The sequence below is a fragment of the Rhipicephalus microplus genome, chromosome 7 (assembly GCF_043290135.1).
Source record: "Rhipicephalus microplus isolate Deutch F79 chromosome 7, USDA_Rmic, whole genome shotgun sequence".
Classification (NCBI taxonomy): domain Eukaryota; kingdom Metazoa; phylum Arthropoda; class Arachnida; order Ixodida; family Ixodidae; genus Rhipicephalus; species Rhipicephalus microplus.
The window spans coordinates 126,954,065-126,979,942 of NC_134706.1; the positions used below are offsets into that span (position 1 = coordinate 126,954,065).

General features: G+C 44.0%; 1 protein-coding gene across 1 annotated transcript; it reads left to right on the forward strand.

The window, feature by feature from the left end:
• Nucleotides 1–1,409: 1,409 nt before the first annotated feature.
• LOC142767859 (uncharacterized) lies at nt 1,410–25,050 on the forward strand. Its single transcript, XM_075870106.1, has 4 exons — nt 1,410–1,610; nt 12,647–12,786; nt 16,893–17,053; nt 24,739–25,050. The coding sequence occupies exons 1-4, from the start codon at nt 1,410–1,412 to the stop codon at nt 24,876–24,878; spliced, it is 642 nt and encodes a 213-aa protein (XP_075726221.1). The 3' UTR covers nt 24,879–25,050.
• Nucleotides 25,051–25,878: the final 828 nt, after the last annotated feature.

Below are 25,878 nucleotides of genomic sequence, written 5' to 3' on the forward strand. Positions count from 1 at the left end.
GAAAGAAAGAAAGGAAAACGTGAAACAAAAAGGAAGGAAGCGGCAGCTGTGACACCTGGCTCATGAGAAAACACCGAGCAAGCAGTGATCAAGACGGAGGCTAGCGCCACATTGGGGCAATGTGCTCCGCTCCGTGTGGCTATAGTGCACGCACGTGCACGTTTGAACCACACGCAACGCAGTTAGTACGAATTTTCGCAAGCGCACTTGTCTCTGCTTTTGTCGTAGCAGAGGAAATCAACCTTGCACGGTGATTTCCACGCACTACGCCCCCTTGGCCGTTGCTCTTGTTTCTTCAGCTGAGGGGCAGAGTTGGTGTATAGGCAGGAGCATTCAGGCTGCGGCGTCGATCAGACTGCGCTCAGACTGGCTGGCTCCCGTCCACTTTTGAACGCGTAGTGATTGTTTTTGTTTTTTTTTTGTGTTTCGACACAGCGAGAGCAAATCCTTCGGGCGTCGCAATGCAGATGCACGCTTCATTATTGCGACAGGGCGGCAATACTTCGTTACTGCCCTGCTCAGTGATAGCTTCGCTAAAAGTTGTGCATTCGTGGTAGCCGTTTGACTGAAAGCTGCCTTTGAATCGAGCCTATTGCCGCACTGATGTTTATCTATGAGGCGAAACTGTAGCATGATCAACAAATCATGGTGCTTCTACAGCTTCAGCTTCTCCTACAAATCTGCTGTTCTGGTGAGTAAATTATGGTTTGCCACTCACGGTGTACTTTGTCATAAATTTTTATGCAGTATGGCGTCATTTTTAAGTGGCACAGTAGGCGCAACACCCGCAACGCGTCATTGTGCTTGTGTGCATGAGGTAGACAAGGTTAATACTACAAAGTGAAGTAAAAGAAAATCATGGATGGCTCTCTGACTACAAGCCGCATCTGCGTTGAAATTCTCAGGTTACACTATTAAGAATCGTAATTTGAGATGATCCGTGTTGGCAACCCATCAAACAGCTACACGCAATCACACCATCACAGTGGCTATAGACACAGTTTTTATTATTATTATTATTATTATTATTATTAATATTATTATTATTATTATTATTATTATTATTATTATTATTATTATTATTATTATTATTATTATTATTATTATTATTATTATTATTATTATTATTATTATTATTATTATTATTATTATTATTATGTGGGGTTCTATGTCCCAAAACCAGATGATGATTATGAGACACGGCGTAGTGGAGCACTCCGGAAATCGTGATAACCTCGTGTTCATTACCATGCACTAAAGTCGCACAGCACATGGACCTCTATCACCCTGACTCCATCTAAATTCCACTACCGCGGCAGGGATATATGCATGCTGTGATGCCACACACGACATCACAGCGCGCATAGCCTCGGTTATGGTGACAACCGCATTCAAACGCAGGACTGCCAATGTCTCAAGCCGGTGCGGATCCAGTGACTGGATTGAGTGCTTACGACGATCCTGTGAAGCGCGCCAACCTGTACTTCGACGAGCTGATGGCCGTAGCGCTGAAGGAAGAGACGGCAGGCTTGGACACACGACCGCTTCCTGCGTTCGCTTTCACCTTTGGACGATTGCAAAATCACGTGGCCAACTTCACGCGCATCAAGGTATAGACTATTGTTCCTGCCTAAAGGGGGCCCCTCACCTTCCTCTAAAAAAAAATTCGGCAGATCCCACGTGCCCGGGAATCAACTTTATGCGAATCACGCGGAGGGAAGTTGGCCGTGTCGCGTTTTTTTTTTTTTTTTTTGAGCGACGCGTCATGGCGTCATGAAATGACGCTAAGTATATGTACAAATGTTGCACGCAGAGACATATGTTGAAGAGTTGCAGATGTTTATAGAACCAGTTTTCCACTTGCACAACGATGTCAGCTGGAAATGGGTTTTAGCAACACCAGAAGCTAATATGCTGATATGCTTACCAGTGGCACATACCCGCCCGTCAGTATGTTCCAGTGTCTGACGGGAAGTGTTCGACGATGTACGCGGCGGGATTGTGACATTATTCATGTCTTGACCAGCGCGTCATATTCGCCAAGCCATCGTACCCTCCCATGCTAATTTTGGTTCACGCCAAGTTAAGGGGGTGACCACAAGGGCACCCAAACGTAAGCGGCTAGATAGATAGATAGATAGATAGATAGATAGATAGATAGATAGATAGATAGATAGATAGATAGATAGATAGATAGATAGATAGATAGATAGATAGATAGATAGATAGATAGATAGATAGATAGATAGATAGATAGATAGATAGATAGATAGATAGATAGATAGATAGATAGATAGATAGATAGATAGATAGATAGATAGATAGATAGATAGATAGATAGATAGATAGATAGATAGATAGATAGATAGATAGATAGATAGATAGATAGATAGATAGATAGATAGATAGATAGATAGATAGATAGATAGATATATAGATAGATAGATAGATAGATAGATAGATAGATAGATAGAAGTGGCCAAAGTGGTCAAAGTGGCCAAAGTTCGCTAAGAAATGCTTCGCAACCAATACGCACAATGAGCGCAATATATGCTCCTGCCATTTCTTGTCTTTCTGGCGCACTTCGCGAAGCATGGAACAGTATGCACTCTGGGATGTCTAAAGGGTACATACTCTCAACTTGTTCATTTACAATACCAGATATGACAAGCCTCCTGCACTGCTTCGACACGCAGCCGCCATCCTTTTTTTTTCTCGTCTCTCAAGATTATCGTGCGCGATGAACGGATTCCACCTAATTTTGTGCGACTGCGCAGGCGGCGACCATGACGTGTAGCCGAAAAAGGCGAATTTTTGATCGGCTCAACGTTTAGTGCGGACTTCGTACACGTGCTCTTGAGAAATTGGTGGCTGTGAGAAGATAGCGCCTGTGAGAAGAATAGCGGAGGCGATGAAAAAACCACTCCCTCACCTTCAAAGTGTGAAACTCCCGCCACCTTGGTTGTATGAGGCCAACGTGTGCTCCATTAAGGGGGTGATAGAACGGTCAGTTATCGCGACAAATATAAATGAATAAATAGGGTAATTTTATTACTGAAAAAAGCCAATGCAGGTATAACTTGGAATACACATGACCTTCGCCTTCATGACCGAACGCGAAAGTGTAAATCGGGCCTCTTGCTTGTCGCATTGTCAATTACTAGAGTGCCTCAGGCTCTCTCTGAATGCCTCAATGGCATACCGCAAGGAAACAAACGTTTGCGCATGTAAGAGTGGCACGTTTCAACATAATAATAATAATATTAATAAGAATAATAAGAATAATAATATAATAATAATTTTTGGATTTAGTGTCCCGTAACCATGGTTTGATTATGAGAGGTGACTTAGAGGAAAGCTACGGAAATTTCCACTGCATGTTGTTCTTTGACGTGCAGTAAAATTAGCTACATGGTCTTGAAGCACTTCCGCCTCCATCGAAAATACGGCCGTCGTGACCAGAATTTCATCCCGCAATCAGCGAGCCAGCAGTCTAGCACCATAGCCGCTAGGGTAGACGTACGCTTGGAAGGGGGAGGGCGGAGCCAGAGTGCTTCCCCGCCCCCTCCTCCCGGTCACTCAAGTAGAGGGGCGGCCCTACGACAATCTATCGCGGACAACACTTACTTTTCGTTCACATCTAACAACCCTGATGCGGAACCTGCATTTCTACAAAACGAGCACCTAAACGCTATCGCTTTAATAAATAAATAAAAACTTCCAGGGTCCTTTATTCATTCGCTTAAGATGCTTGAAAGGACATAGCCTTCCTACGTGGCTATTTGACGATGCATTTATTAACACCAGAATGCCGCTATTTCGTAATTTTGCGTATTTAGAGATAGCCTAATTAGCCCAACTAGAAATAGCCCGCAGAGGGCATGCCCAGACGAGCGAAACACTTCAACCGATCGCATCCGCGACTGAAGAAATAGTCCCGCTCATATCCTCGCCAACGTTCTCCAAAGGCGTGGTGACAAGCCTTCCGGCTCATGACGTCACTCCGGAGTGCGCACCCGGCGGTTCGTGCAAGCTTGTGGGCATCAGCCTTTGAGCAAAAGATGCTGCAGACTTTTCGTATGCGGCTATAAGCATCTGGATGACGCACAGACGAAGGGAGGCTGCAGTTAGCATGCCACGAGCCACGAGGCGCGAGCACATGTTTGGCCGTGTAACGTAGAGCGGGTTCACTGATGAAAGGTGCGTGAACGCGTGTACGTACTGGCGTGCGTCTGTGTGTCTGGGGGAGGGGGGTGGAAGGGGCGGGCAAAGGCGATTATTCGAATGCGCGCTGAACAGGTAGAGACGAAATGATCTTGAGCTGTATTACAGCGTAACACTAGACAAGCATGTAAAAATAAGACGGAAACAAACGCAGCGCTCAATCTTAACTGATATTTTATTGACGTATACGTAGCTAGTATTGGCGCACGTAACCAAATTTCTTCTCATGAAAAGCGACTGATGATTCACTGATGCAAGTCTCGTGCCTATTTAAATATATTTCAGGCATCAGCAGTTTACCTTGCCAGTTCGTTCGTGGGTTTAAAAATGACGGTGATTTTGTTAACAATGGGAGGACCACCACATGACCTGAAATGCTCCGGCACATCAAGTTGCGCAGTCCCTAGAAGTAATAACTCATTGTTTCTTTCTCGAGCATTCAGAGACTTTTTCAGTTCGCATTGCGTACTGCCTATCACATAATTGAATGAAGCGCACAGTGAATGCGTTATACTTGCTCCTATGATTAGCAGTGGTCCTCTAATTAGGGAGCACGAGAAACAAAAGCAGAAAAAAAAATACATCCAGGCACGTAGAGGAAAAGTTACAACAAGGGCTTTAACCGTCGTTTTTCACGGTGCTCGTTGTTATTTCGTTGTTTCGCTGAAGTGCTGGATAAGGATTTATGAGCGTGGAGCGTACTTTAAGGGCAACTCGTATGTAAAGTGAAGTTACTGGTGTTCCTTATTAGACAGATTTACTTCCGCTTATGCAGCAGCCGCATGGACGCAGGCCGCCATCGTTGACCGCACCTTTCCCTCTTGGGATAAATAAAGTTTTTCTCCTCCTCCTCTATTCGCAATCGGAGGCTGCGTCCGTACGGCTGCTGCAAACGCGCCACTAAATTTGTCTAATGATTGTGGCCATGCGGAAGTCTCTCAGCGTCGCGAAAAAACTTGCGTCAAAAAATTTTCACATAGATTTCATACAATCGAGCTGTAATTAGAGTAACACAACAATTAGCCGGTATACCATTCTCTGGTGACAGCTATTCCCGGTATGCCCACTCCCGTGTAACAGTTTCATCCATGAGACATTACCAAGTTAATTGACAGAAGCGCAATGCATTAGGTTTTTTTTTACTTTATCTGAAAGAAAAAAAATATCAATTGAATAAGTTTCTGGTGCTCGCCTTCTTTAGAACCCGTTTTCGGAAATGCAGGCCACACTTGCTGCTAAGTGCGATATCCTATGACCCGTCATATGCTTTCACAAATTTGCGTCAACTTGGAAGTTGGTGTTGTCATGAAGTTAATTAGAAAGCTTTAACATCGGTACCCTCAGTCAGGGATGATGGCGATCTCTTGGGCTCTTGCTGTGACCCGCATTTGTAGATCGGGAGCAGAGATGGGCAACAGGGTCTACATGTTGCCCATCTACGAATACGAACCTACATGACTCCGCATTCTGAAGCTTCTGGAGCCACGTAGTCAGGAATATTCCTTGTTGGAGGGGGGACTGGGCTCAACCAAACGTTATGCATATTTGTGTGTGGCTAAGTTTGATCAGGTGGGAAAGGTTAATGTTACACCCCTTCCCACTCTCACACCACTTGACGGTGCATCTGCCATGTATACTATAATTGCAACACATGTATTTCATTGTGACTATCTGTCCAAAACTTGAGCAATCAGATGCAGTTAATTCTGACTGCATTCCTGAGAGTCTGTTTTGGAGTGGTGCGCGTCTGACCTCCTCAGGCTTGGTACGGCTTATGCGAGTGGGCGGTAGCGTCTGTGTAGTTATTTTAAAGTGATGGGTCATTTCCTCCAAACTAATGACACCTTCTATAGTGCGTTGTGTGTCTCGGGCCTGTCATATTCTCATATGAAATCGTTAACAGCCTCGTTTCCAGTGTTTTTAAAATGACGTGGTACCCAGATTATTTCTGCAAATTCCCGCTTTTCGGGGTAGTTTGGTGATATTTCGAGAGATGCCTATCATGTTCTTGCCCAGTAATGGTAGTTTTAGAGCCACACAGAACGGTTTTAATGTTCGGTTCGGCTAAACCTGGCCACTTCCTCCGCAACGTTCGCTTGTGTTGCTTTGACAGTAGTTACTATTTAGGTTAGAGCCGAAACGTAATCTTGAAACAATTTGTTTCAGAAGAACTCGTCTTGCAGCGCCAAGCCGGCCACGTAGTTTGCCGTCCCGCGGACAGCGTTGCTCCGGTTCTCTGTACTCTCACGACGTCGGCTTTCACTCGACTCCTTACCTCCCATGCCTATATATTTCTACGGGGCGTTTATTTAGGGAAACGAGAGAGTGCGCTGGGCTGGTGGGTTCACCCGGTATGCAAGCGGTTTCAGCTCACGCTCGAGCACTGTTGCCAATTCTCTGCTCGTCTTCATGATGCGCTTGTGAACTATTTCGCGAATGCAAGGTGTTTCACTACGAGGGAATGCTTGGTGAAAGGGACTGCACATTGGCGTAGATAATTAGAGATAGCGCCCCACCATGGTGGTCTAGTGGCCAAGGTTCTCGGCTATGAAACAGCAGGTTGCGGGATTGGATCCCAGCAGTGGCGGCTGCATTTTCGATGGAGACGAAAATGCTGTAGGCCCATATGCTCAGATTTGAATGCATGTCAAAGAACCCGAGGTGATCAAAATTTTTGGACCCCTCCACTAAAGCGCCTCTTATAATCGTATGGTGGTTTGGAGATGTTAAGCCCCACAGATCAATTAATAATTAGAAATAACGACTATTGCTCTTTGCTTGTATATAAAACGTTTGCGATTGGCATGTGGCATTGTTTTCTGTACGCATGTGATCTCTATTTACAGTCATCAATCGGGTGGATTTTAGTTACATGTATTGTTTGGCTGTTTGCTTGTTTGTGAGTACATATAAGTGTATTCCAATGGGTTTTCTGTGGAACAAAGCTTGACATTGCGATGCTTTATCAAGACGAAAGCCTTCGATATCGCATCTAACGTAAAAAGTGACCGTGACGCGAAGCGTTAGCAGGTATGCTGCTGTAGGTCATCATCACGTGATCACGTCACCTATTGATCAATATAACGTGTTGAACATGACGTCGCAGATATTCAAAATCTGTGAAATCACCGAGGCTTTTGTATGCCTCTACTGATAATTGATGCCACCTGAAGGCGTCATCTCAAAGCGTCATCGATTGATGAAAGGTAGCCAAATCTTGAAGGCAACACAAAACCACGTAGGCTGAATCGAGATTTCCATGGATGCGGCGATGGAGGGAGGAAAAAGAAAGGAGGGTGCATAACGTCACACGAGTGAAGCCAAGTGAAGCCCACCGTGTCGGCCTAAAACGTCAGAGCGTGCAGTAGCTGTCAATATTCTCGGTGGCGTTCTGTTTTCTTTTAAACCTCCTGCGTCAGCCGGCCTGTCTCGCCGAACAGGCGCGTTCCAATTAACACCTACCAGGGGTCACACTGTGATGTCTCGAAAAGTCTCGTTGCTCTCGCGATGTTGATTAATATGTTAACGTACTGAGCCGATACTGCTGGCTTCAAACTGGATCGGCTTGCAAAGGCTGTCACCATGACGTCATTCTATCTCATTTATTTTCTTCCTACATGGGTGTAAGAGAGCAGATGCGGGATCATTACAATAGACTGGGAAAAAACAGATGATGATGGTTTTCGGAAGCGAATGCATAATGACACGAGTGAATAATTTGCAACACCACATTATAGGCTAAAGAACTTGACAATGCACTTAGCAGCTGACGGCTTACTTGATTCCATTTTGCCGGCAATGGATTAGCTGTAACACGTGCGGTGGTATGCAACTTTATCATTTGCGGGCATATGCACTAGCACAAAGCACCAAGATATAGTTACTTTTTTTCCCGCACCACTCATTACGGGTAACAATTGCACGTATTCAAGGAAGTTGACGTTTCGAGTAGCACTTTTTCCTGCTCTGCTCTAAGAACTCCGAGCCAGCGGAATATGACGCATTCCATTACCGATATTGGGCCTTGAAATACCCAACTAAGGCGAGGCTGCAATACTCGTCACTGAGGGCAGAAAAATTCATACTTTATGGGCACTCATAAAAGTTGGAAAGAAATTACTGGGCAAGCAAATACTTCACTGTGTGAGAATGGACGAATTTTACTACACATACGTAATTTGGTGTTGAAGTTATGCCATACTCTGGAAGGCCCAAAGAGTAAACGTTCAACACTACTAAAGCTGCATTTTTGGACTTCCACTTAAACTTAGGAGCCAAATCATGAAATCACATTTTACATCTGCCGGCAAACTATATACCTTGCTACAGTGCTGAAAACACCACATTTACCGCGATAAAAGACATAGCTAGGAAAGGGTTAAGACCAACTCATGGCTACCTGTAGCTACTCCTGTGGTGGAGATTGCTTCATCTCTACCATAACGTAAATATATTTTAGGGCTCGTTTTGCCTATAGCGTCTCGTAAACTGTTAATCGGCAAACGTATCGACGATTTTCCTTCGCGGGTCTGTTTAATACAAATTATAGATAGCATCATCGCAACACGGGGGTCTCATATACCACATCGTCTGTACATGAGAGGTTACGCATTCGCTTCTTGCTTACAAACTACGGCAAATAGGTATCCATAGAGATGTTGTCAAATGGATAGAAAATTTCTTATCGGAGCGCCGGCAGTGTGTTGTTTTTAATGGCAAAAACTCGAGTTACGTGAACGTCACCTCAGGATTCCCTCAGGGCTCTGTATTGGGACCTATATGATTTTTTATATACATAAACGATATAAATTTGGGTATCACGTCCTCCTAGCGACTGTTCGCAGACGGCTGCGTTGTGTACCGAAGTATATCTTACGCCGAAGATGCGACAGCGTTACAGGGAAACTTGAACGGATTATATGATTGGTGTAAACAGTGGAACATGTGTTCAAACGCGAAAAAACGCATCCATATGTATTTTACTAGAAAGGAAAAACCACTGATAAATAACTATTTAATAAATAAGGAAGTTCTTACCCCAGGTAATGTCTCTAAGTGGCTACGCGTCATGTTTCCTGCTGACTGCTCATAGAATGAGCACATCAGCGAGAGAGTTGGTAAGGCTGGATGGGCGCTGAACTTTGTTCACAGAAACCTAAGATGTCACGAATTTGAATTAAAGCGGAGTGCATTTGCTACATGTGTTAGAGCCATATTAGAGCACGCCTGCCAACTATGGGATCTATCGGAAGCCAGTCTCATCTCTCAAATATATGGTAGTCAAAGCAGATCAGCCAGGTACGTACTGGGCAGGTACCGTATAATGGACAGTGTCACAATGATGAAAAAAGAATTGAATTGGGAATTGTTGTCTGCACAAAGATGAAAGTTAAGGCTAAAACTGTTTTTTGTTTCAGACATATATAAACAAGGCGGGCATAAACAAAGATAATTATTTAAATACACCTTTTTATGTTGCTGTGCGTAATAATCACAAACACAAAATCCGTTGATATACCGGCCCTGAACGTGCATGTTTGCGAATTCTTTTTTTTTTTTTTTTGATGTGTGGAGCCGAATGGAACAAGCTCTCTGAAGTACAAGTCTGTTGTATAAATGAAGATATATGTGTATCTCTATTGTACATCCCCCTGCTGTAATGCCTAAGGGGCATGCGAGGTAATTCTTGAATAAAGAAAAAAAAAGCACGCAAGGGGAAGCGCCGGAAAAGCCAACATGGGGTCACTTGCAGATGCTGTTTTACTTCTATTTTACTTCTATTTTACTTCTATTTTACTTCTATGTATTCCTGCACTGTGCGGCCCACAGTACGCACGCGTTTATTTGTCTTATATTTACATCCTGAAGCTTCGGAAGCAATCTACTCGTCGGTATTTTGCCGCGTTTTCAAGATTCCTTCTCAAATCGTCATAGATAAGGCTTAGTAGGTATGGCTAAACAAACACCACTAATCTGAGCAATGAATACAAAACATACCGGATGCTTTGTCCCCAGCGTGAGATGACTGGAAGCGACAGCTGATTTCACCTTTTATTTATGGCTGTGAAGACAATGGATCGGCAGCAAGCGCGAGCTCGGATCGAAGCGGACCGTCGTGTCTACATGTGCGCTGTCTTGTTCGCTTTTATAAGCCTTGCTATGGCCTTGCTACTGGCGCTTACGCCCACGGCCGCTTCACCTGCCCTATGGCGGGAAAAACTGGCTGAAAAAAACTCGGTTATGGTCAAGTGATCAAACAAGGTAGCACTCCTGCACCGCTTCGACACATCCTCTATACGGAAGCGTGCCCCGATCGAGCTGACAAGAATGCGATTAAAGCGAGAAAAAAAGACCGCTTTGTAGTTTGACGTCATGCCGCAGTCACAACGTTGCGGTTTGAAGACGAAATACGCAACTGTGATTATGTACTTTCATACAGACCCACAAATACTAAATTAACAAAAATATAGTTTTGAAAATATCTCGGTAACCCACGCGCAGGATTAGTGGGTAGGAGGCTCGGCGGCTGAACACAAAGGGATGGTTTTGATCTCGGCCGCGGCGGTCGCTTGTCGATGGAGGCGCTACGGTAGACACCCGTGTACTGGGCGATGTCAATGCACGGTAAAGAGCACCAGGTGGTCGACATTTCCGGAGCCCTTCTCCTCGGAGTCTCTCATAATCGTGTAGTGGTTTTGGGACGTAAAACGCCAGATGTTATCATTTAATATATTTCGCTCTTTAAACTCGTCCCAAAATTTCTGTATATATTGTAGCGAAACTTCCGGGTTGTTTTTATGCTAGACACATCTGAAGACCGTCGAGACGAAGAGGTGTGGAAGCAATTCCGCACAGGCGAGAGATCACAAGTCGACACGATGTTTTCGGGGAGCAATCATTGGGGGTTTATTTATCTAGTACAACTTAAACTTACACAATGCATTAAGTCGCAACTACAAAACACGAAAATGATGGCATACCACTCCGCTTGCATGGCTGGTCTCCAGTGGTGAGATGCACTGTTTACCCCGAGTCCGCTCTCTCCAAAAAAAAAAAGGGGGGGGGGGGGGGGGAGTGGTTATGTTATAAAAAAAGAAAAGTGAGCCCTGTAACTGTCTGCTTCAGGAAGCGACACCTCAACAGTACCTCACAAGGGATGGGGGTGAGGAGAGATTAAGAGGGATAGGGATAGAGGTGTAGAGAGAGAGAAAAAGAGATGAGGTAAGCGTGAGAGCGACGACCTATCGAGGGGATAGGAGAGATAGGAAAGATGGAAACACGATCACTGGAGTCCGAGGACGGGGCACCACTTGCGAGAGCTCTTGTCGGCGTCAGGAGATAGCGTAGGGCAAGGCCAGTCGGTCAGAGCTACGCTATCGTCAGAAATCGGCGTCAGGAGATGACGTAGGGCAAGCCCAGTCGGCCAGAGCTATGCTGACGTCGGAGATCGCGAGGGCACAACCGGCCAGCACAGAATCCAGCGAGCGAGTCCCCCTTCCAAAAAGGGCCCTAGCCGTTGCTTAAATAGGGTCTTCCAGCATCCACGGGTGCTAGTGGTGGGTGGTGGTAGTGGTGAGAAGAAGAAAACGGAACCTAATTTCTGCAGCCTTGATCAGGCGCACGGCGCAGTGCCTGGTTTGGGGCGCGGGGCGCACAGTGACCGACCGGATGCAGCTTTTTCTCCTCAGACTCTCATTCTTTCTCGAGGCTCCCTCCTCGAGAAAAGTTGTTAAATAGTGGCTTTAACAAGAGCATCTGGCAAAGAAAGAACTCCAGCTGTAGCTGAAAAACAATAAAAAAAAGCTTTCCACAAGACATTGCCTTCTCGACAATATTATGTATGCAGTTATTCAACTAAATATGCGTGTTATCTTTTTCTTTCCTGTTGGTATACCCTGCACTGTGCCTGATAGACGGCTTGCATATGCACGGACAGCATAATCTCAATTTACCTTTCTAACGCTGTCTCTGTCTTTTTATGATATTTGCTATCCAAGGAGCGCTAAGACACCTTTAATGAATACGGATTTGAACAACGTGCTACACGACGAAGTTGCCGATGTTCTCTTAGCTGTTACTTTCGTACACCGACTACGCCTTTGCTATTCCGGTATGCTTCATGTAATTATTCTTCTTTAATTATTTATTTATTTACTTACTCATTTATTTGTTGTTTGTTTATTTATTTTTATATAAAATACAAAAAGCACAAGGCTCAAACAGTGAGGGCAATAAAAATGGTACAACAGCAAACACGTTTATAAAGAAGTTAAAAATAACAATAAAAACAGAAACACTATTACAGAAATGGTCAATATGTCGAACCAACCGCTATATAAGGCTTCAAACTTTATAGTAGTACAGACAAAAGACACACGCGTTCGTGCGAATGTTCTTCTTCAGAAGTGCGAGTGCATCACAGGTAACAGGGCTGTCGGGTGGCGTCAAGCGGTACGGTGATGCGAGCCCACCGGGATACCTCCGCGGCAACTTGACTACGGGCTCATACGTGCGCTTCGAGGATGCGTCCGTGCAGTGCGCTGGACACGTGCGCATACACAGGTGAGCTGTCTTGAGTCGTTGTCATGCGACACAGTTACGATATCTCAAGACATCACAGGGATTTAAACGCCCGCTCTCTCTTGGTTCTTACAGGTACACAGAACGCTTACTCGCCGCTCGTCTATGCAAAGCATTACACTTGTGTACGCTTCGCATGACTTCTTTATCGAATCACGCAGACCAACAAAAACGCAAAGGGGTTCTACTCAAAAGCTGTAAATAACTACGCCAAAACCAGTTTGAGCAGCCTAACTTAAAATGAAGAACGAAAGTAAGGGAGACAAGAACGTAGCTGCCCTTCTCTATCTTCCGTTGAACTCTCGTTTTAAGATTCACTGCTCAAACCACTGTTATCTACGAACGAACTAGCTCCAGTGAATGCCGTTCTGGCGTTTATACAACCAGACCATTCACAATCCTGCGAACAGTTATACCTATTCTAGAGGGCTTTGTGATCCTCATTCAGGGTCTTTGCCTTTATAATAAAACAAAGGGATGCTGGCCACCCAGAGTGAGCTCAAAGGGGCGCCGGCAAACTGAGTGAATCGACAGACATGGCATAATATAGCTTCGCGAAGTGTTAACAAGTCAACAATTACGTTGTCAAGAGAAAACACGTCGCGAAAATCGGTCGCATGAATTTCACACCGCAATATTCACCACTGAAGGAAGTTAAAAATTCAAGGCTTTGTTTTTTTGTGTGTGTTTGACAGAATGCTATTTGTAAGTAACAGACAACGATGGATCATTGTTTCTGTGCTCTCATTACGACTCCTCACTGAACCACAAAAATTAAACAGACTGCGAAAAAGTAATAGATACGTAAATGAAAAAGTAAATAACAAATCAAGGTAAAAACTGTGTAAATAAATATTAAATAAATATATTCTGTGCTACACAGCTTCGCTGTTCATCCAACTTCACGGACTGAGAAAGAGCGAGTAGTTTAATTGCATAGCGACCTTACGCTTGGCAACCTTACCAACTATTCTTTTTTTTTTCTTGTGAAACACAGGGGGCTTCAAGGTGCCGTGAATTTGGTAAGCGTGATTTCGAATAAAGGATGCAGTCTAAGACAATAAAACACAGATATTTACTGCACGCAGAGCTATACATTCAGTTTTCACATATTTAGAAAGACATCAGTACCATGTCATTCACAATGACGCAATACAAGAGCATTAAGCAGTGAGTACTAATTTACCTATAACAACATTGTTAACGTTACTGAAGTCAAGGTGGTGCCCTTCATTAAACAGATGCTCCAAAAGGCCAGCATCACACCGCGTGATGCGCTGTTATGACTACATACAAATGTCGAAGTGTTTATGACACCCCTTAATTGTTGACAAAATAAGTATATTAAAGTGCAGCAACAGTTCATCAAGCTGCCCATATCTTTCTAAAGAGGCGTAAATCTCAGCAAGATTATATATTGGGCCTCTAAAAATGTGTCCAATATCTTTAATACACAGGAAATACGGTATATGTTCGGTGTCATCAGAATCACTTCTGTAACGTGCACAGGCATCTTCAGACGGCTCTTGGTACACCAATTAAAAATCTTAAATATTAAAATTTTCATTAGTGGAGTCAAGCGCTTATGTCAGACTGCAGAATGGAAGATTGATGCGAAGAAACCATTCCAGCATTGAGATGCCGGAAAAGCGGTCTGCTGTGATAATTACGAAGCAATGAATTTCAGCCGAATTCATCGGCGCAGCCGAAACGCGCCACAGCGCTACCGTCATATTCTTCTGGGACGTTCACAATGAGTGGGCTTCGTTATATCTACCATCAATCAACGTCACTGATTGGGTGTTCGGGTTGCTTTTACGATTATATATATAGCGCTCGCGTTCGTACGTTAATGTAGGACTTCTGTTGGTAGCAAATTTGCACGCAATTGGCAACTTTCCGACTCTGTCCGAAGAAAAATGTTTGAGGTACGTGCCATGGTATACTTGCAAGCGAAATCGGGTTTATATTTTCGCGCTTTTACTGGCCGTTTCTCTCGCTATTTGACAATACAAATACCGACAAGTCTAAACAATAAACATTATTCGCAGGAATTTTTCTTTCATGTTGGCCTACGTGCGCTCACATCCTTGCCTCTCCCCCCCCCCCCCCCGCCCAGCAGACCCATGCACATATAGAAGCACCCAAGCAGCCTTCCTTCGTCTTCTCAGACCGAGGGACGCGCTCACGTAAGGAAGCGCATGGCTACTTAGTACAGTAATCCCGCCAGATTCTCTACATGCTAAAACACAGTACGTCTAAGAGATATTCGCTAGAAAATGGAGCTAAACTGTTCATGTTCGATCAGATATTGCTACCTAAAGCTGGTCTGATAATACTATACCTTAAGTACGAACTGTTTATCTTCGATCAGATATCGCTCCTTGAAGCTGGTCTGATAATAGTGTACCTTAACTACATCTCGGAAAACGGCTTCAAGAAAAAATCTGCTTCACATGCGTTGGGAACAAATAATTTTCCTTCCTTCCTACGACGTTTTATGGTCCTGCTGAGTTGCTCACCCGAAATTATTTTTTTTAAATTACAAGCTTTTGCAGACAAACTGTGCGCGGGCACACACAGTTTGTCCAAAAAATAAGGAGAAAAAGCAAGAAATAAAAGTATTAGGCTGATTTTACAGCACTGTTGCCTATAAAATCATATTATTTACTTTTAATATACAAATAGCTCTATACATACAATCCGTTTTTTTATTTTGGCCTAAATCTGGCGGTGAAATAAATAGCGTGACTACTTTGGTTACATTTAGCTTGAGTTTTGTTTCCTTTTCAAGTGTACCAACGGCTATCCTCCGTTAGGCAACGTGGGAGAACTGCACCTGCACGATTATTGCCTACAGTGACATCAATCTGGTGACCAAATTTTCGCTCTGGTTGGTGCCTCGGTTCTGGTTTTACCGCTGAATTCGGTTGAATTTCATTACGCTGCAATATTTACTAGAGACGAATTTTTCGATATCTCAATGCAGCGATACCGTTTTCACACTTGACATAATTCTCCCATTAGGCATAATGGCCGGACTAAACTAGTTAGCATGTTCATGAAGTCAACATTGCTAATTATGGACCGAAATTATGGTCCAACACCATACAAAAACGCCTGCCGCTACAGTTAAAGCACTTGCGAAGGAGCAAGTAAATGTTGTCATTTCCTGAATTTTTTTAGTACTTTGGACATTTCTCTTCAAACAATATCTAGATATAAGTGTTCGGGCGAATAATGCTGCAGTTTCATTGTTCGGACAAAATATGAAGTGTGGCTATTTTTTGCGCCTTCATTTTAATTTCCTCAACATTATTGTTCAGACTTCATCGTTCTTGGGGGCACGTTAAAGAACCCCAGGTGGTCAAAATTTCTGGAGCCCTCCACTACCGCGTCTTTCATAATCATATGTTGGTTTTGAGACGTTAAACGCCACATAACAGCAACAACTTGATCGTTCTGCTCAAATTAGTAGCGAAATTTTTGTGGGAGAGAGGAATGAACAGGAGATATAGAAAAAAGCGAAGATTACCAGTTTACAAAACATGGTATGCTACCGTGCTTTGCTGGAGTAAGACACAGGCCAGTTTAAGAATTGGTGAAAGAGTGAAAGATAGAAGGAAGGGAGGAGGAGGAGGTACTTGCAAAATCTGACTCCTCAAAGTCACAATATCACTATTTGGCTATAGCTGCCATCGCCATGTCTAATAATTCAAAAGCTAATTATTTGAATGGCTTTCTTAGATATCGCAATTTTCGTCTTTTAGCCATCTCAAAATGTCGGCTGCTGCATTAAAAGTAATGTATGAAGGCAAATAGCTCTTTTCCTTCATTATTGAGCATTTTGAGACATATAACTAGAAACACACTTTATAGTGCTCACTCATACCAACTTTAGTGATAGTTTAATTTTGTAGCAATCAGCCTTCATGACGGCTTTGCACTCCTACTGTGAAAGCGATGACACGTGGAAACGCATGATAAACTTCCTTTTTTCTTTGCATAAGTCATTTTGAAACATTGCTCACGGCACATCGAAGCTGCTTTGCAATGCGACCGGTAACCGTGCTTCCCTGTATGCGCAGCGCTTTCCAGGCTCAGTTCGTGGACTTGCAACTGCTTCTCAAGTTCACCGTGGCGTTAGTCGAAGTGATGGGTTTCCCTGGGGACAGGCCCAATTTGCTCACCTTCCAGTTCGCGTCAGGCGGCGTAAATCTGACCGCTGTCAGCCCCGACAGACCACTTGGTGCGTATGCAAACTCTCTATTGATATTGTGTCATAAAATTGTTGGACTGGCACACGCGTATAATGAAGGTTATGCACCCTCTACATTGTCTTAAGAGTGCAGTAGCGTGTGTGCCTTTTGTAGCGGGTGACTGGCTTTAAATTATGAAGTCATTATGATAATCCTTGCTCTCCCTGGGGTCATCGGCACTAGGGCACTGCGACTGGGTCATTTACGAGGCTACATTTCATTATTCGAAAGAATCAAAGCTAATGCCAACCTAAATTTATCAGTACGTCTAAAACAATGTGTTTTATCTATCCTGTCACCTTAATTATACCATTTTTAGTTCATATCTTTAACGTTAAGTAGCATTCAATTGAAAGACATCAAAGATATAACAAATATTTTATCCCTGTTTAGATGATCTTTTTGCATACTTTCTTTCTCTTTTTCTCCCTCCTTCTTTTTTTTAGTATTTTTATGTATTTTTCTTATTTTTTCACAAATTCTACTACCACACGGCTTGGGCTGATACCCCATGGCGGGTAGTGTCTTTTTTCCGGGAATCATCATCATCATCATCATCATCATCATCATCACCCATGTAGTGACACCCGATGGCAATATACACTTGAAGCACGCACAATAATGGCAATATTTCAAGTTTTAAGTTGTATTGTGAAGCATGTAGTACGCGTGTAGTTGTAAAGCATGGAAGTTACCTCGACTAAATTTCCAAGCAAGGAAACTTATTTCGACTGCATTCACCGGCATTGCCGTGGCTGTGATGTAGAACACCTGCTTGCCACGCAAACAACCCGGTTTCGATGCCCATTCAGAGCCAGATGTTCTTTATTGTTTATTTTATTTGCATCTCCCCATTTTTCAGTCACGCAAAGATGATTATTCGCTCACAGACAACCACGCCCAGTTTGGCAGTTCTGCGAGACGAGCTATTTAACGATATCGCATTGATATATACTCTACAGGTCTGTCCCTCGCGGTCGTGAAGTGCTTGCGGTGCTCATCTTTTGGCCCGAAGGCCGTGGGTTTTGTCCCAGCAACGGCGTTTGAATTTCAGTGTAGGTGAAGCGCGAGAGGTCCGTGTACTGGGTTATGTGAGTCCGGATTAAACAAGGCCACATGATGGAATTTCCGGGGCCCTCCAGTAAGCACGCTGTACCTGATAACCACATAGTGGTTCTCGCACGGAAAACCCGAGATACTAAATTTTCTCCCGTTCCTCCCATGGCAACACTCCTTTGTGTTACTCAAAGTTTAAATCATTTTGATACTCAGTGTTCTGCCTATTCTTCACGCTCTTGTTAAACAACTGATCGGCAATAAAGAAGAAAGGAAATACAATGTCTGTATATGCTGTCTACGAAGCATTTTTTCAAGACCTTGCTGTTTTCTTTATGAGCTCAAGACAGGCGCATTATCGAAGTCAATCAGCTCAGTTCCTTGCATAAGAGATCAAGACAAATAATCCATGAACAACCAATGTGCACGAAAGGGCGGGGTATAAAGGTAAATACAATCGATTGAGAAACAAACGACAAGGGGCAGCTTTTGTCTTCAAGTCATCTCAGGCATCCACTTAATAGAGAAATGAACATTTTTAACTATTATTTCACACCGTATTGATATTTATTGTAGAAGGCATATCGTGTTATGTATTCCCACTCCTTCGATAGATAGATAGATAGATAGATAGATAGATAGATAGATAGATAGATAGATAGATAGATAGATAGATAGATAGATAGATAGATAGATAGATAGATAGATAGATAGATAGATAGATAGATAGATAGACAGACAGACAGACAGACAGATAGATAGATAGATAGATAGATAGATAGATAGATAGATAGATAGATAGATAGATAGATAGATAGATAGATAGATAGATAGATAGATAGATAGATAGATAGATAGATAGATAGATAGATAGATAGATAGATATAAGGGGTTTAACGTCCCGAAACCACCATATGATTATGAGAAATGGCGTATAAGAGGGATCCACAAATTTCGATCACCTGGTGTTCTTAAGCTTTCATCCAAAACATGAGCACACGGGCCAACATCTTTTTCACCTCCATCGAAAATGCAGCCGCCGCAGCTAGGATTTGATCCTGCGACCTGCGGGTCAGCAGCTGAGTACCTTATCCACTAGGCGGGGCGACTTCAGTCTGATCATAAAGTACATTAAAATCAGAGTGTCTTACCGTGACAGGACCTTTGCAAGTCGCGTCGGACATTTGCGACACCGCTTTCCTATTTATAGCACAGCTTTAAAATATGATAAAATATTAGTTGCGCAATAAAAATTGTGCTCTGAACTCTGCCACCGTTAAGAGGTTGTATTCATGGGAATTCATGAATGGCGATGATGACACGTATGCGCATACTGAAATTGTCACAGTTCGTTTTCACGTACACGGCACGTCCTTGTTATAGTCTGCCTTCATGAGACTCCGGTCTCTCACGTGCTGTTCCGCTAACACCGCGATCGGTCCCTCGTTGACCGAGTGACCATGTCGTGTGATGACGTCTCGAAATAACGCCTAGGCAGTGACATCAATTCATCACATCATGATGACGTCACATTTTTCTGTACTTGTGATGTCATTATGATCTCACACAATGACGCAGACAAGCCACTCGTTCTCCACAAGCATCTCCTTCGGACGACGAACACGTGGTCTCCCCAGCTGAGCTCTATTGAGCGGTTCTGCGGCAGGAACTTCCAGCTCATTGTTGGTCATGTGGGTGTAACCAAACTTTTTAATGACACACTCCTCATGCTGAAGCGCAAACATAAAAGTGGTTCGTGAACTCGCGGGAGCTTTTTCCTCAACATGGTGGGTAATGTACATCTCCCTCAAAATGGTGAGTTGGGCTACCTTCCTCAAAATGGTGGGTAATACGAGCGCGCGCACGTGCGCGCTGGTTTCACCGTTAATAAAATATTGAAAATGTCTTACCAATGCGTGTAGAATCACACAATTTATGAACTTGCACTTTAAATAATTAGGGGAAAGATCCGACTGAATAAAAGTATGGATAGACATGGCGCCTCCATCAGATGATAACAGTGCTCCCACACCCTCCTCGCTTTCCCCTCGTGAGCACGACTATAATCTGAACTCAAGCAGACTATTTCACATTGGTCTCAGCTGAAAGAGAGTTCTTGCTAAAGTCTTTGCTGCGTACCTATAGGTAAAGTCTGCGCTTCAAAGTTAAGGACCAAAAAAACTTGACTACCCAGAGAAGTGTGCTTTGTCGCTCTAGTCCAGCTTTCTGGCCCTCAACTTTCACATGCTGCCTCAATTACACTAATCAGCAAAATGCCGAACGCCAGTCGGCGTGGCCGTTCGAGGATTCTGTTGAAAATTTCATTACCTTAGATATGCTTAACAGGTAGTTTATTTCGAAAATAGTAAACCATGGCCTAATGGGCACATCGTAGTTGTAATTGCAGAAGGTGCCCTGCGAAGCTTCGCAATAGCAAATGTCACACGCACAGTGGCATTTGCCTATCTGCGTGGCAGTAATTAAGCGTTTATTGAGAGTAGAAGTATGCCAAGGGAACTGGAAAGTAATGCGAACAGGGCTCGATAATGGCGATAGGTATAGCGCGAGAATGGAATGACGACAAAGAGACAAGAAGGGCACGAAGGAAACGCTCGTGTCCTTCACGTTTATCTCTTTGTCATCGTTCTCTTCTCGTGATATAACTATCGCCATGCCGTACCAACTAGCCCAACCAGCCACACTTCGATAATGGCACCGCGTTCTCCCTCCTTCACGACGAAGTAAATCCTTCGAAACACCTTCAACGCCATTCTGCACACCACATGTTCTTGCTATTTGTGTCAACTAGGGGCTAACAAAACGCAAATACTTTTGAATGAATAACAAATGCGCGTTCATTTACCTTAATTCTACAGGTTACGCTTATACTGTTCAATATTATAAAATAGACAATGTCAGCTGCCATAAACTCTTCCATTCATTCATCTGCCTTTTAGACAAGTCAACGAGCTGCTTCCGGCAAGCCACTGGCATAATTTTTCATTGGTGAAGATGAGCATAACCGCCAACAAATATACACCAAGTTTTTAGTCTGACATGTGATTCTATTTTCGCAATAACACAGCACGACTAACTTGAAAATAATAAATATTTCATTAAAATTTAACCCAGAATATTTACAGCAACGCAGTTGATTATGACTTCAAGAAGTTATGAACAAGCTAGCCCAAGAAAAAGTTTGCCTAATTAAAGTATTAAGATTTATTGGTCTCAAACAATATCGCCTTTAAATGACGCCTCAACATAAAGCACTTGCACATGGTTCTTCAATGATGACGTCAGAAAGGGTCAGGCTTAATCAAAGTATTTCTTCCTTTCGTGTCAAAGCACGCTGAGGCACAAGAAACTAATCATGGGACTTGCATGAATAGCGTACTTTGCTGGCGAAGTTTTGCTTTCTTTCATGATTCACTTGAGCAATAAAATGGGAGACTTTCATGGGCGTTACACCGGAGACGGCTACTCGCAGCCGTGTCTTTAGTTGCTGCTGCATTGGGGTACCGATGCGACTTGCGGGTGCAGTTTGGCGGAGTTCCAACCAACATGTGCGCTACTAAGATATAGCATATATTTTCGAGGTTCCCCTGGATATTTTATCTTACGCCGACATCATTAAAGAAAAAAAAAGCGATCGCGCAGAGACAAACGTAAACATTCATTAGTGCCGAGCCGGTTATAAAGATGACGCGGATGTCGTTTTGAGAAGAGCAACGGTTTTCAAGTACCGGTGACTTCCTACGCGAAGTGGAGAAGCAAATTTTAGCTGGTCTACTGGGCTGCATTTTCGTCATTAGGCGCCGCGTGTCAAGGGCTTTGGCATGGAGATGAAGCCGAGACCTAAAATAACCGTTATTTCGCTACGTGCACATCACCGGGGCATAAAAGATCCTACTTCAGATGGAGGTTGAAAGCTTCTTTTTGATGTTCTTTCATATAGCAAGACTTTCTCTGTCGCTACTGACGGCGGCGTTATTTTTAAACGGCAGGCTTCAGCCAGAACGCACAGGACTTAGTGGTGCACAGTATTACAAAGGTATAGCGAAACGGCACAGATGAAACAGCGCTTGTGGTGAGATCTGGTGCACCTTCGTTCTACTAGGAGCACGGTAAGTTTGATATGGGGGGTTTAACGTCCCAAAACCACCGTATGATTATGAGAGATGCCGTAGTAAAGGGCTCCGGAAATTTTGACCACCAGGGGTTCTTTAACGTGCACCCAAATTTGAGCACGTGGGCCGAGAGCATTTTCGCCTCCATCGAAAATGCAGCCACCACAGCCGGGATTCGATCCCGCGACCTGTGGGTCAGAAGCCCAGTATACCTTAGTCACTACCACCACCACCGCAGGGGTAAGTTTTTTTTTCTTCTGTTATGTGTATGGTATTTCATGGTCAGCGGGAAAAAGCGAAGGGCGAAGACAGTGCTTCAGCGCGCAGTCTCTATAAATGGAAAATAAAAACCGAAGCCGTTCACATAGTGCAGCAAAGCATCTGTCCAATAATAATGACTTTTATGTTTTTACGCCCGAAACTACGACACGGTCGTGAGGAATTCTGCAGCGGAAGGGCTCCGGAAAATTTGGCGGTACCTATTGCCTTCGTCGAATAGAAGCCGCCGCGGTATTCCTCCCCGCAGCCCTCGGGCCTTCATTCGAGCACCATAATGTAATGCACCCCGCGGTGGGTCCAGAATGCATCCTGGTATGGCTAGTGCATCGCCACTTGGCGGTTGACGGTTCTCGGGTGAATTCGAAAGCTGCTTTCCGCCGAAATGACGAACACACAAGGTGCGATGTGTATTCACCTCAGATGACTGAAATTCGAAAGCCATCTTACTCTTATTCTCAATCGTCGATGTATAAGGAAGCAGGAACACGCACCATGGCTTGAAGTATCACTGCCTGCCGCCGTCTTTGTTTTCTTCTCTCGAGGTCACGCCCATCTCTGGTTTTGTTCGTTTTGCAGAGGAGGGCGGTGTAACGGCCTCAAGCGTGGCATTACGTCACACGACGTCTTAGCAGAGTTTGTGACGTCATAACGGGTCTAACTTTTGCGATTTGTAAGACCATAACGACGTCAAATCGTCACGTCATCACGTGATCTTTTTTGCAACACTCGTCCCATACGCGGTGGGATGGTCGCCGCCAACGGTCAAATCTGCCGTTCGATGAAAAAGCTGAGGTTTTTGCCTTGACATATAGTCACAAAATTGAGGGACGCATGAAACCGCATTCTCTTACACTTTATTTCATCGTAAATTCGTTGTTGGTCAGTGCAAGGTCTTGCGTTAGTATTGACAGAGATACTAAAGGTCAGAATTGCGTTTTCTTGATTCGCACCCTTACCTTCGTCGCGAGCCCTGCCGTGGTGGTCTATGGGCAAAGGTACTCGGCTGCGGACCCGCAGATCATGAGATCGAATACCGGCTGCGGTGGCTGCATTTCCGATGGTCGCAGAAATGCTGTGCACCCATGTGCTCAGATTTGGGTGCACATTAAAGACCTCCAGGTGGTCAAAGTTTCCGGAGCCCTCCACTAGGCGTCTCTCATAATCATATGGTGGCTTTGGGACGTTAACCCTCACATATCAATCAATACCCACGGCTCGTGGATCTCAGTATTGTCTCAGGCATTTTTGGTAGGTAGTTTTGAGTGAATCTTGTCAAAGGAGACTACACTGAAACAATCAATTAGTTTAGTTCGATGAAGTGTTCTTTTATAACTGTAGTATATTGATTCTCACTGTGATATATATATATATATATATATATATATATATATATATATATATATAATGAGATCTAACAGACAATAAAGCAATAATGCCAAGGAAAGTATAAAGGAAGTTATTAGGCCAATTGTAATGTAAATGAAAGAAAAGTGGGTGAAAAGATTGAAGGCGTCATTCGAAGGCCGCAGGTTCGGAACCTGCCCACGGCAAGTTATCTTTTCACCCACTTTTCTTTCTTCGTGCGCACGAGTCAACGCCACGTTGAAGTATATTGGACCTTTCATGATGTGCTTGCGCCCGTTTTGCTGGCTCGGCATATACCAAATTTGGTGTTACGTGACGTCAATGGATGACGAATTATATGACTGGTGCAAACATGATACTCCTGACATGCGTGTCATGTAAAAACATGACAACATACCACGCTCATAGCATGGTCGCGACCATTTCGGTAGCTTCACATAAACTAAATTTGGTGTAACGTGACGTGAATAGAACACCAAGGTAAACGACACATCCCAACATGATAATTATGACACGGAAGTCATGTACGCCATCATTTCCCTTCACCTCGTAACGTTGTGCAGATTTTAAAGTTACACATGAACCTTTCGCATTCATGCTTCGCATATCATCGATTTTCACTGTGCGTGGAATCCGCCAATTTTTTTCTTCTTTTTCCTCCCAAGTCCACACTATCAGAAACGTACCACCAGTAATTTTAAGCGTTCACATTGCAGATATTTTACTTGTCTCGCTCAAGCGCATGTTCACCTCTAATAGACCAAATCCAACTGCAGAACACCATGGACACAAAGCCACAATGCCGAGTGGCACAACTTGTATGTCTGTATTGTTGCTCATTGCAGCGGTGGACGAAGAGGAACTCCGCCAGCTCATGGAGTCCGGACGTGGTACTGTGCGGGCATCCACCGAGACCTTCCTGAACACCGAGTTCCGTGCTGCACTGCAGAGGGCCGTGGCGCGAAAACCTATGCCCAAACCCTGAACCAAGAATTTCCAACAAAGTCAAGTGCCATGAAACAAACATGATGCCTTTCTCATGTTTGTCACAAAACATCAGTAGGGGTGCATTCTAATCTGTTGTCGCTACTGCTGCTGTTTACAGGACCCTAGCGTAACATGTAGGTTTAAAGAATAATGCACTCAGACGTATGAAACTCGAGTCAGCATAAATTATATTTCATCAAGGGCACAAGCAACCACACCAATTCGTGTTGAGTACGGGGCACGTTAGGCGTTTGTTTTCACTTAGTGAGCAACAACTATGAGACGAAGAAGAACAAAAGTGCTCGCTCACGCTGGAATCACCCACCTTCTGGCCCGCAAATTTGTGCGTGGACGTGAATTCATACATGAGACCTTGTTTATATTCTGAAATCAATGCATACACTTGTGAGTGTGCGGCATGAATCACGATATCAAAGCCGGCATCATAGGCCGGCCAACTCATGGGTCAACTCATTTGGGATTACTCTGACTCATAGTCAGCCAAGAATCCTAGTTTAAATCAGTCCAGGTGAGTAACGTTCTGGTCAGGTAAGTCCAAGTGAGTCCAGTTGAAGAACATTTTCGTGATTCTGCGCAGGTCTCAGAAATATATTTGTTATTGTGAGTTTGAGTGATCCCTTAGCGCAAATTATATGCCATGAGGGGGTCTCAGTAAGCTACACTATTTATGCACACGTATGGCAGGCAGTAACGTTCAGATAACTCTACCAGACACTGATTGGCATTGCTAGACAACGCCGTGATTCATCTGTTCCATATCTGGTCATATCTTGCATGCATTATTTACAGCCCCGCCGCGGTGGTCTAGTGGCTAAGGTGCTCGGCTGCTCACCCGCAGGTCGCGGGATCGAATTCCGGCTGCGGCGGCTGCATTTCCGATGGAAGCTGAATTGTAGGCCCGTGTGCTCAGATTTGGGTGCACATTAAAGAACCCCAGGTGGTCGAAATTTCCGGAGCCCTTCACTACGGCATCTCTC

Coding starts and splice junctions, on each gene's coding strand:
- LOC142767859 (XM_075870106.1), top strand. CDS start 1,410: ATGTCTCAAGCCGGTGCGGATCCAGTGACTGGATTGAGTGCTTACGAC. Junction 1,611..12,646: donor CCAACTTCACGCGCATCAAG/GTATAGACTATT, acceptor AGTGCATCACAG/GTAACAGGGCTGTCGGGTGG. Junction 17,054..24,738: donor CAGCCCCGACAGACCACTTG/GTGCGTATGCAA, acceptor TGCTCATTGCAG/CGGTGGACGAAGAGGAACTC.